This window comes from Lactuca virosa, chromosome 8 (assembly GCF_052849685.1).
Source record: "Lactuca virosa cultivar CGN04683 chromosome 8, Lactuca_virosa_CGN04683_v6, whole genome shotgun sequence".
NCBI classification, from domain to species: Eukaryota; Viridiplantae; Streptophyta; class Magnoliopsida; order Asterales; family Asteraceae; genus Lactuca; species Lactuca virosa.
This window is the reverse complement of record NC_136433.1, coordinates 97,400,898-97,411,634: the sequence shown is the minus strand read 5'-3', so window position 1 is coordinate 97,411,634 and position 10,737 is coordinate 97,400,898. Positions and strand designations below refer to the sequence as shown.

General features: G+C 34.0%; 2 protein-coding genes across 2 annotated transcripts; one reads left to right on the top strand and one right to left on the bottom strand.

Annotated features, from left to right (window-relative positions):
* Window positions 1–314: 314 nt before the first annotated feature.
* LOC145130662 (uncharacterized) lies at window positions 315–2,391 on the bottom strand. Its single transcript, XM_079065434.1, has 5 exons — window positions 2,294–2,391; window positions 2,092–2,226; window positions 1,397–1,988; window positions 642–874; window positions 315–384 (listed from the first exon to the last, which is right to left on the bottom strand). Exons 1-5 carry the CDS (start codon window positions 2,389–2,391, stop codon window positions 315–317), a joined length of 1,128 nt encoding a protein of 375 aa, XP_078921560.1.
* Window positions 2,392–3,487: 1,096 nt separating this feature from the next.
* LOC145132242 (auxin-induced protein 22D-like) lies at window positions 3,488–4,423 on the top strand. The gene is made up of 2 exons (XM_079066957.1): window positions 3,488–3,766; window positions 3,871–4,423. Exons 1-2 carry the CDS (start codon window positions 3,597–3,599, stop codon window positions 4,244–4,246), a joined length of 546 nt encoding a protein of 181 aa, XP_078923083.1. The 5' UTR covers window positions 3,488–3,596; the 3' UTR covers window positions 4,247–4,423.
* Window positions 4,424–10,737: the final 6,314 nt, after the last annotated feature.

The window sequence follows — 10,737 nt, the reverse complement described above, 5'->3', positions numbered from 1 at the left end:
TAAGGTGTTTAAATAGGGTGCAAAAACCTTAAAATTAGGGTTTCATTCTGCCAGTCCTACTCGTCGAGTTGAGGCTTCTCAACTCGTCGAGTAGACTTCATATCCCGTGTCCCAATCCATCTCTACTTGACGAGTTTGGGGCCTCCAACTCGTCGAGTTTCTATACAAAAATGAATAATTTATGAATTAAATACATACCAGGAACCAGGCGTTACAAAAAAGACGCCAAACAAACGAGTTAACCTTAAGAGGAATCCACTTAACCCACTTAAAATTGCAAGTCGAGACCTCGGTAGAACTATCAATTAAGTTTCTCATCCCTTTAACTGAAAACTCCCCATTCGAATCTCCAATCCACTTCCACCTGTCAAAGCCATAACAAAACTGAAAATTCTTCAGCATGTCAGTTAAGACAGAAAAGTATAAACTTTCTCTGCCCCTCCTCAATTGTCTCGACCAATCCCAAGCCCAACGCGACCCTGAAACAACCCCATTAATCACCCTTGCCATTACTAAACAATCCTTCTTAACATCCAAAGCATAAATATTATGACAAATATATTTTAGCGGGATATCCCCACACCAAGAGTCTTTCCAAAAGTAAGTTTTGTCCCCAATCCCAACCTCTCTTTTAAATAAACCTGATAAAGAAATACTTTTTTTCAAGTTCCACTCCAATTTGAGAGATCATGAACCAAACACCTTTTATGGAACATTTAGCAATTGGTCTTCCTTCCACAAGCTTTAAGTTTTGAATAGACTTGATACATGAGAACCAAAAAGAATTGATCCCATTCTTTAAACGCCGCCACCATTTAGCAAGGAGAGCAAGATTAGCGGAGTCAAGACAACCAATATCAAGCCCACCCTTGCACTTTGGTTTAATAAATACATCCCAAACAACTTAATTTATTATTTTTTTTCCTCATCACCTCCCCATAAGAACCTTCTTCTAATACTATCAAGTAAGGATATAATCTTTTTAGGGGCTCTAAATAACGAAAAATAATAAAGAGGGAGGCTATTAAGCACCGAACTCACAAGTGTGAGACGACCCCCAAAGGAAAGCGATTTAGCTTTCCATTTAGAAAGACGGGCTCTAGATTTTTCAACCACTGGAGTCCAATTTTTTGAAAGCTTCATGTTCGTACCAACCGGTAAACCGAGATATGTGAAAGGAAAGGCAGCAAATTCACATTTTAAAATACTTACAAGTCTATCAATCTCAAAGTTACTAACCCCAACACCATACACTTTACTTTTATGCAAATTAACTTTTAAACCTTAAGCTATAAAGAAACAACGAAGTAAACGATTGAGATTCACAAAATTGAGTTCCGACCATTCGCCTATAAACGTAACATCATCGACATACATAAGATGAAAGATGAAATACCATTGTGGGGAAGCTGAAGGCCCCGAAGTAATGAAGATCACAAGCCTCTTTCATGGAGATATGAAGACCCTCCATAGCGATAATAAAGAGAAACGGGGATAGCGGATCCCCTTGCCTAACACCCCTTTTGATATCAAATTCTTTAGTAGGAGATCCGTGTACAAGCACTGAAGTTCTACTAGAGGAGAGACACCCTTTAATCGAACGTCTCCATTTCCACCCAAACTCTATTTGATCCATGACAGAATCTAAGAATTCCCAACTCAAGAAGTCAAAAGCCTTATCAAAATCAACCTTGAAGATCAAAGTCTTTTTCTTTGCCTTTTTTGACCACGAAAAAATCTCATTAAGCAAAAGAGGACCATCTAAAATACTTCTTCCTTCAATATATGCCGTTTGTTCGAGGCTAATAATTTTATCCAACACCTTTTTTAGACGGATCGAAAGAACTTTTGAGAGCACCTTGTATAGACAACCCACAAGATTTACCGGCCTATAATCTTTCAAAGAGAGAGGGTCCTTTATCTTTGGGAGTAAAGAAATAAATGAGGAATTGCACCCATTAGCTAGAACACCATAACTTTCAAAAGTCCTTAACAAACATGAAAATATATGATTTAATTAAATCCCAATAATGCTTTAAAAATTTAAAGATGAGCACATCAGGGCCCGATGCTTTCTCATTACCATAACACCAAATAGCTTCCTTGATCTCGATTTCTAAAAAGGGCTTCACAAGGCAATCTCTATTCGATTCAGTTAAAAATTCCTCATTTATTTCTTCGGTCCATCGTACAGTCCGAATACAGTCCGAAGACAATGAATTTTTGCTTAATAAAACAAAAAAAACACCTAAATTTATATGACACAGGAATAAACGTCTAAAAATACGCTTACATAATACGTGCGAGCCAGATATTGTCCAACACCCACATGACGTGTAGCACGTAACACACAATCCCCTCACGGGACCTACCAATCAATAATCCACACATGGGTACTGTCTCATTCACCCGACAAAAGGTTGGCCTCTGGTCACATGCTATTTACCCTTTCAGTAGGACCGCAATCTGACGGTCCAGCTATGACTTCGTGTGAATATTAAGCTCAAATCACAGTCGTTGATGAGAGAGAAGGACCACACGGCGTCCAATAACCAAACTGTTGTGTTGTGACTCTTATCCCCACACTTTTAAATGATGATGTAAGTCTGCCACTCATCTCACCAACATCTTTAGGTGTGTTTGTCCCCTCACTCGCTCTTCTTTCATCAAAAGTCAAAACATTTATTTTTCTTTTTAACTTTATAAACTTTGAAACTATTGAGTTTAAATGAAAGTGAAAAGAGGATATATATAATTATATATACTATCGTGGTCATATTTTCGTATACAGACCAGTCATACAGACAACATTCGAGAGATATATCATAATATTTATTATAATTAATATGAATCACAATATCAAGATTTGATTTGTAGTTTTTTCTTTTGGGTTCTTATTTTCTTATAGCTAAGACGATGATACAAATTATGTTATTGCTTCTATTTTTGGTACTATACAAATATTTGGTTCCGTACGTTTCTTGTTATTATTAGTTCAATAAACTTTCAGTTTTGCTTTTTGTTTTTGCGGTTAATTTCGTATATATGGGCCTGCTTTGTGTATGTATTTAAAGGTTATAAATTTTAAAGAACTATTACCCATTTTGTTTTAATTTGTAAATTTGAAACGTTTGTTTAAAAATGAACAAAAAATGCATTAGTTTGTACAAAAATACATTAATTTTGAAAGGAGAATGAAAGAAGATACAACCCAAACCCAATACAAGAATCCAAAGGTAAAAGTTTAGTTTCATAAGTTTCTCGTCTTTTCTCGTCTTTTCTGCATTTTTATATGTTACTTTTGCACTATTCACTTGCACAGTTCATCTTTTCTAATTAATAACCTAAATTTTTTATTAAAATATTAAAGAAAATGCTTAGGTAGTTAACAAAGAGCGCGTGTAATTTATGTGCGAGTGGACATAAACTTTCCCTGTCAAAGAGAGTTCATGCACAAATCCCAACCACAATCTTATATATAACACATCATCTTCAATTCCAAAACCACTCACAAACCACACCCTCCTGAAAATCAAGAATCTTGCCTGAGATCATCATACAGATAGATTTCAAGAACCGATCATCTAAACTTCGATATGGATCTCAATTACAAAGCAACCGAGCTAAGATTAGGGTTGCCTGGAACCAACGACTTGCCGGAAGTTAATACGACGACGACATCTTCCCTCACCAAGAGCACCAAAAGAAGTTCGTCTGAGATGAGTCAAAATAAAACCGACGAATCAAGATCCTCCCCTCCGGCAAAGTAAGTCACATAAAAATAAATCATGCTATTCACCCAAAGATCTTATGCTTTTTACGTACCTAATTAGTGCATAAACTCATGTAAAGTTGTTTCAATGATTTCAGGGAACAAGTAGTCGGGTGGCCTCCTGTGAGATCTTACCGCAAAAATGTACTACAAGGGAAGAAAGTGTTGCCGGAGATGGGCTCCGCGATGTATGTGAAAGTGAGCATGGATGGAGCTCCATATTTGAGAAAAGTTGATCTAAAAGTATACAAAAGCTATGGGGAGTTGATAAAGGGTTTAGAGGAGATGTTTTTGTGCACAATAGGGTTGTACAGTGAGAACGAAAGGTACGATGGATCAAAACATGCAGCAACTTATGAAGACAAAGATGGAGACTGGATGCTTGTCGGAGATGTGCCATGGGAAATGTTCGTTTCGTCTTGCAAAAGACTTAGAATCATGAAAGGGTATGAAGCTAGAGGGTTGGATTTATAGTTCTTATTAGTTTATACATTAATTCATCTCAGATACTTTTGATAAAAGAAATTGTAAAAAAATAGAGAAAGTTCATGTAAGTAATTGAGATTTTCTTGTGATTGAAAGTGTTCTATAAGTTTGAATCCCGTGTTTGGTATGATTACGGAATTACCATGAATCAGTCACCTTTTAGCATCCGGGGTGTGAGTTTTATTTTGATTTGTAAAGGCTCAAGTTGTCTTTCAATTAGCACCAATCAATAGTATAAATACATGAAACATAATCATAATCTTGTTAACACAAGAAATTAAGAGATATAGGTGGATCATAGATAAGGATAAATGATGTGAACAAAGATAAAGTAGGGATTCTGATATGCTAAATGGATCCTTTCCTTTACCTCCGAGCGTGGAGATCATGTATAATCTTTTTATCCATTCCTAAGAAGTGACCGTGCTAAGCTATAGTCTTTAAAATTTATGTACAACTCATCAAACTTCACTTTTAATGATTCAAGATGAATCACCTAGCTATGTGAGAAATAAATCCCTTCAAGAGGTCTTGCAAAACCTTAATAATGTTCATGTCCAAAACAAACATAACTATGAATATGAATTGAACTAGGTAAAGTAGAATATGTGAGAAGTTTATTGATTGTTTATACAAATGATATAACCGTTGAAAGACACCAGAAAAATAAGTATACTTCTTTAGGGAATGTTCAAAAGTAACACCTACGTAAATACCTAAATTATGCAAGATTTAACTCCTAGATCTTATCTTGCTAGCTTGTAAATTTAGTGATCCATTTTCATTTATGTGAGGGATTGTTACAAAAATGGGTTTATCTATTATATAAAAAACAGGGGTTGCCTATTTTTGAAAACAAAATTTCGGTTCATATCCAGACTCGAAATGGAAATTCACTTGTATATATGTGTCGTTACCTTCCATGATACAATAAGTTATGTATATTAAACGTCTAAAACAGACAATACATAAATGATAAGTTAGTCACTAAATTGTGTGGTTGAATGATTGTTAATTTACCTAACGTCACGATTTTGAATTTAATTGTCAATTATGGTCTGTAATTAAGAACAAAATTAAATACAATGTTGGCTATCATGCTGTGTTTAATTTTTTTGGTTATGATTTGTGTTTAATACCAAATTAACTAAGTGTTCACTACAAGAAACTATGCCTTTAGCGGCGACTTTTATCATTTGTCGCCGCTAAAAGTCTTCGTCGCCGGTAATTGTGTCGCCGTTAAAGACTTCTCACTCGAATCCGCGTTTCCCCCCTTTGATAGATCTCAACCATTCGATCGATTATCTAATCCAACGGTTGGGGCCTCTTATCCGCACCAACCTAATACCGGCGACATTTGTGTCGCCGCTAAAAGTCTAAAAAGTCGCCGCCAATAGTGGTCTAAAAATGACGCGGTACCCTTCCTTCCAGATTGTCGCCGCTGTTGATTCGTGTCGCCGGTAAAGCCCAAATTGTCGCCGCTAAAAGCGTCGCCGCTAAAGGCTATCACAGATAAAAAAAAACCCACACAATTTGCTCTTTTGCTTCCATTTTTCCATCAGTTTACGCTGCTACGCTGCTGCTCTTCCAATCGGCCCCCATTTTGCTATCGATTCCTTGATTCCAACAAGATATTTCCCCACATTGTGTGAGATTAGGGATCAAGGGTGGTTAGGGCTTCCTGTGACGCGATTTCTAGCTCCATCTCGGGAAGAAAGGTAAGTTGAAGTTCTTATATCTCTTTGTCTTTGTATGTTAACTTCGATCTCTAGCTGTATTTGATGATTAATTGCAAATTATTTTTCAATTTCAGTGTTTTTGGTAGTGTTGTCTTTGGGTTTACGGGTGAGGGTATTTTCGGGTGAAGACCAATTTTTCCGGCGACATATTCGTTGATTTCCGCCACTACAGGTTCTATTATTTCAATTTATTGTGAAATTTGAGTTTAATTGCAAGCTATATGTAGTTGTATCAATTATGTGAAAATTGTCATATGTATGTATATTTGATATTTGTATGAATCTATGTGAAATTGTGAATTTGGTGTATATATGCCAATGTATGTGTGTTTGATATATATGTGGTATATGAGTATTTGGTAGAAGTATATATGATGTTATTATCTATATATGTGAAATTATATGTGTTTGTTATAAGTCGAATGTTATTGTGTGTGTATGTGAATGTATGTATGTTTGTTGTAAATGTGGTATATGAATGTGAAATTTGTGTATTTGGTATAAATATGATGTTATTATCTATATATGTGAAAGTATGTGTATTTGGTTTAAGTAGGATGTTATTATGTGTGTATGTGAATGTATTTGTATTTGGTGTATATGTGGTATATGTATGTGAAAATATGTGAATTTCATGCTCTTATGTATTATGTGAAAGTATGTGATTTTGGTATAAGTAGGATGCTATAATTGAAAAAAATTAAAAATAAATTATTGTTATAATTGGAAAAAAAAACACAAAAAAATGTTATAAAATTGTTTAAAAACTTATATACGCATAGTAGAAAATTTCTAGTTTGTTCCCAAGCTAACCCCAAATTAACCAATAAGTTCTATAGTTAACTTATAATCTTCAAATTAACTTATAATTTTATATTTCTATAGTTTCATATTTATATTTTCATGTCTTTTTTAGTTTTTAAATTTTTTATTTGCAACATATTTATACAATGTTATAAATAAAAAATATATATATATTTTTTAATCTTGACGGTAAAAAAGAACAATACAACAACATAATATAATTGTTTAAAGTACAATGCTATAATTGAAAAAAAAATAAAAAATGTTATAAATAAAAAAAATATAAAAATGTACAATAGTAAGAAATGTTTTTTATGGATATACCAAATTATTAATTTTTCTTTATTTAATATTTTATTCATTAAAAACTAATTGCTAAACATATTAAAAGAAACAAACAATTTTTTTTTCAATAATCATGGATATATTTGTACATCTACTATAAATAAAACAAACGTGTGGAAAAAATTGATTCGTTGGATCTCTGACCATTTTATTTAATACTTACAAATTTTGCCTATATAAATTACAAGTAATTGTAATTAAAATTAATTAAAAAAATGCATAAATAAAAAAATTTTAATTTTAATTTTTTAATTTTTAATCTTTTTTATTTTTTTAATTGTAAAAAAAATGTGGATTGTAAAAAAAACAATGCTAATTTTGTATACTAAACTCTAAACCCAAAATTATGTTTCAACAACATCATTTCTATTGATAAAAGTTGGACTACTAATCCATATCGAAACCATCCTGAGTTCCAAGTAGGACTCAAAGCTTTTATCGAGAAGTCCAAATCACACATTGATAGTAATGGTAAAACCAGATGTGCGTGTGAACAGTGGCGGAGCTTGAACTTTTTATTTGGGGGGGCCGAAAATAGAATATGTATAAAAATTGAAGAACAGGGGGGGGGGGGGCAAAGTCAAATTTTATAGTTTTAGACATAATATGTAACTTTTTTTAATGTATAAGGACTAATTATAAAAAAAAAAATAGGGGGGGCCACAGCCCCCCTGGCCCTATATAACCTCCGCCACTGCGTGTGAAAATGTGATAACCGTTACTTCAAGTACCCGACTGCAGTGGAACGTCATATATTTATAAATGGTTTCAGTAAGTCGTACAAAATTTGGATCTATCATGGTGAATCTTTTATTCCTCCGGTCGTCTTGCCAAGTAACGAAATGGCCGATTTAATCGACGATGTGATGTGGGAGTCGAGAGAAAATGATACCAACCCTGATGAAGGAACCTCGAATACAAGGGGTAGCGGTGTGGATAATGATTTTGCACAGTTGTTGGAAGAAGTGGAAACTAAATTGTATCCTGGTTGCATCTTTTCTTCCCTTGAGTTTCTAGCAAAGTTAATGCATATCAAGGTGAATAACAAATGGACTGATAGTTCATTTGATCAACTCCTTTGTGTTGTTGCAATTAGCATTTCCCAAAGGCAACTTTGGTAATTAGGTTTTTGTTCCAAGTGTAAAAAATAACAACGTACTTTGGTTTTTTGTCTTAGTTTAAAAATAACAATCTACTTTAGCATCATAAAATGCATGTTGATTTGGTAATTTTGGTTTTGTGGTGATTATTTGCTAAAAGCATTGGTAATTGGGTTTTTGTCCCACGTGCAAGAAAATAGCAATGTACTTTGGCCTTTTGTCTTAATTTAAAAATAGCAATGTACTTTGATAGTTTTTGTTTATGTTTGATAATTTAACTTATAAGTTTATATATGTTGTTATTAATTATGTAGTTGGAAAATCTTCGTGCAATGCTCAACGACCCGGCATGTATAGATGAGCTTTATTCGTTTTTTCAATCCCAAAATAATCGAGGAAACGATGGGAACGAAGATGATGGTATGTAGGGATGAGTTTTATTTGCATATTACACTTGTTATCACGCTTTGCTACTTGGTAGATTGTAAAATTTTTGGTTGTTTTTTCTATAATTACCGGTGACACTATTACCGGTGACATTACTTTTTATATTTAATCGGATGTTATGTAATTATCGGGCGACACTATTACCGGCGACATTATTACTTTTGATATTTAATCGGATGTTATGACTTTTGATATTTAATCGGATGTTTGTTTTGATATTTAATCGAATGTTGTTATGTAATTACCGACGACATTATTACCGCAACCAAAATCGTTGATTAAAAAAAATTAAAAAATGAAAATTGTTATTACTAGAGACACCATTACCGACGACATCATCAGTACCGGCGACATCATCATTAGCGGCGGCGTCACTCTTTAGCGGCGACAAACTCATTAGCGGCAACAATTCTCATTAGCGGCGACAAGTTAATTAATAGCAACGAAGCAGTAGCGGCGACCTTTTATCGGCTACGCGTCGCCGCTATTATTATTACCGGCGACAACTTGACCTTTTAGCGGCGACTTTTGTCGCCGCCAATTATCTTTTTCCTCGTAGTGATGCACTACAAGAAATCATGGCTTTAGCGGCGACACAAGCTTTTAGCGGCGACAAATGGTTAAGTCGCCGCTAAAAGCTTGTGTCGCTGGTAATCGTGTCGCTGCTAAAGGCTTTTCACCCGAATCCTCGTTATCCTCTTCTGATAGACCTCAGCCGTTCTATCGAGTATCTAATCCAACAGTTGGGGCCTCTTATCCATACAAAACCAATACCGGCGACATTTTGCCGCCGCTAAAGGTCGAAAAAATCACCGCTAATAGTGGTATAAAAATATACGCGGTACCCTTTTCCCTCCAGATAGTCGCCGCTGTTAACATTTGTTGCCGGTAAAGCCTCTATTGTCGCCGCTAAAAGCGTGCGCAAATAAAAAGAAAAAAAAACGACGCATTTCATCAGTTTTACTTCCTGTGTTCGATCAAAACTCATTCTGTGGTTCGTTCTTGCCCCATTTTCTGCGACTTACCGTCGATTCCAACAAGAAATCTCCTAACATTGTGAGATTAGGGGTCAAAGGTGTTTAGGGCTTCAATTAAACGGGTTTAATTCACGAAAACAATAAATTACTTGCTCCATCTCGGGTAAAAAGGTAACTTCAAGTTCTTGTATCTCTTTGTATTTCTCTTTTAACGTCGATTTCTAGCTCCATTTGATGATTAATTGCAAATTATTTTTCATTTTCAATGTTTTTGGTCGTTTGTGTATTTGGGTTTTTGTCGCCACTAATTTTCTTTTTCCTTGTAGTGTACCTTGATAATATGGTAAAAAGGTACACATCAATAAAGGAAGGAAAGAAGACATATTTTGTATTTTGATGTTTATATGTTGTATTTAGGCATGCTATTTATGTATTAACAAAGTAACGTATTCAGACCTCGTTGAATTTGGTGATATTTAGGACCAATTATCACTGTTGTATCTTGGTAAAGAAATGATGTAATATCTTAATTTTGGGCCTAAAGAATTTGGTCATTTAGTAATAGTAAACTTTTTTGGCAAATAAAATAAAATTAATGATATGAATTAGAATCTAGTTAATTAAATAAGTAACTAGTTTTTGTTAAATAGGGCCTCATAATATTAAGATCGATTAATAATATTGACTTTGCAGTTTGCATTGATAATCAAATATGGTAACTTCACGTCAAAAGTTGGTAGTAGATACTTCCTAATGCTATGGGATATGTGTAATACCCAGCACGACGCATTGAGGACCCTATATTCGTTTGAAAAAGACTTTTTGACATGGATATGGTTTTGCGAGACAAACTTTTAGGCAATTTTAAAAGGTAACACTGCAATGTTTCTTTTTTAATATGTAGAAAAAAATGGATTCTTAAGTGTTTTTATAACCCTACACATTAAAACAAATATATAAAAAGAAATTAGTAAACAAATTTGTATAAATGAAAAAAATCTTAAAACATGCATAAAAACAAATATAAAAAAGTTGTAAGAAAGACATTTTTACAAAATATAATTTTG

Bases quoted from the DNA above. Each gene is read 5' to 3' on its own strand.
- LOC145132242 (XM_079066957.1), top strand. From the start codon at position 3,597: ATGGATCTCAATTACAAAGCAACCGAGCTAAGATTAGGGTTGCCTGGA. The intron at 3,767-3,870 runs GTAAGTCACATA...CAATGATTTCAG, and splicing joins AGATCCTCCCCTCCGGCAAA to GGAACAAGTAGTCGGGTGGC.
- LOC145130662 (XM_079065434.1), bottom strand. From the start codon at position 2,391: ATGTGTGGATTATTGATTGGTAGGTCCCGTGAGGGGATTGTGTGTTAC. The intron at 875-1,396 runs GTATTTCATCTT...ATTAAACCAAAG, and splicing joins CCTTCAGCTTCCCCACAATG to TGCAAGGGTGGGCTTGATAT. The intron at 385-641 runs GTTTATTTAAAA...AAGAATTTTCAG, and splicing joins AAAAAGTATTTCTTTATCAG to TTTTGTTATGGCTTTGACAG.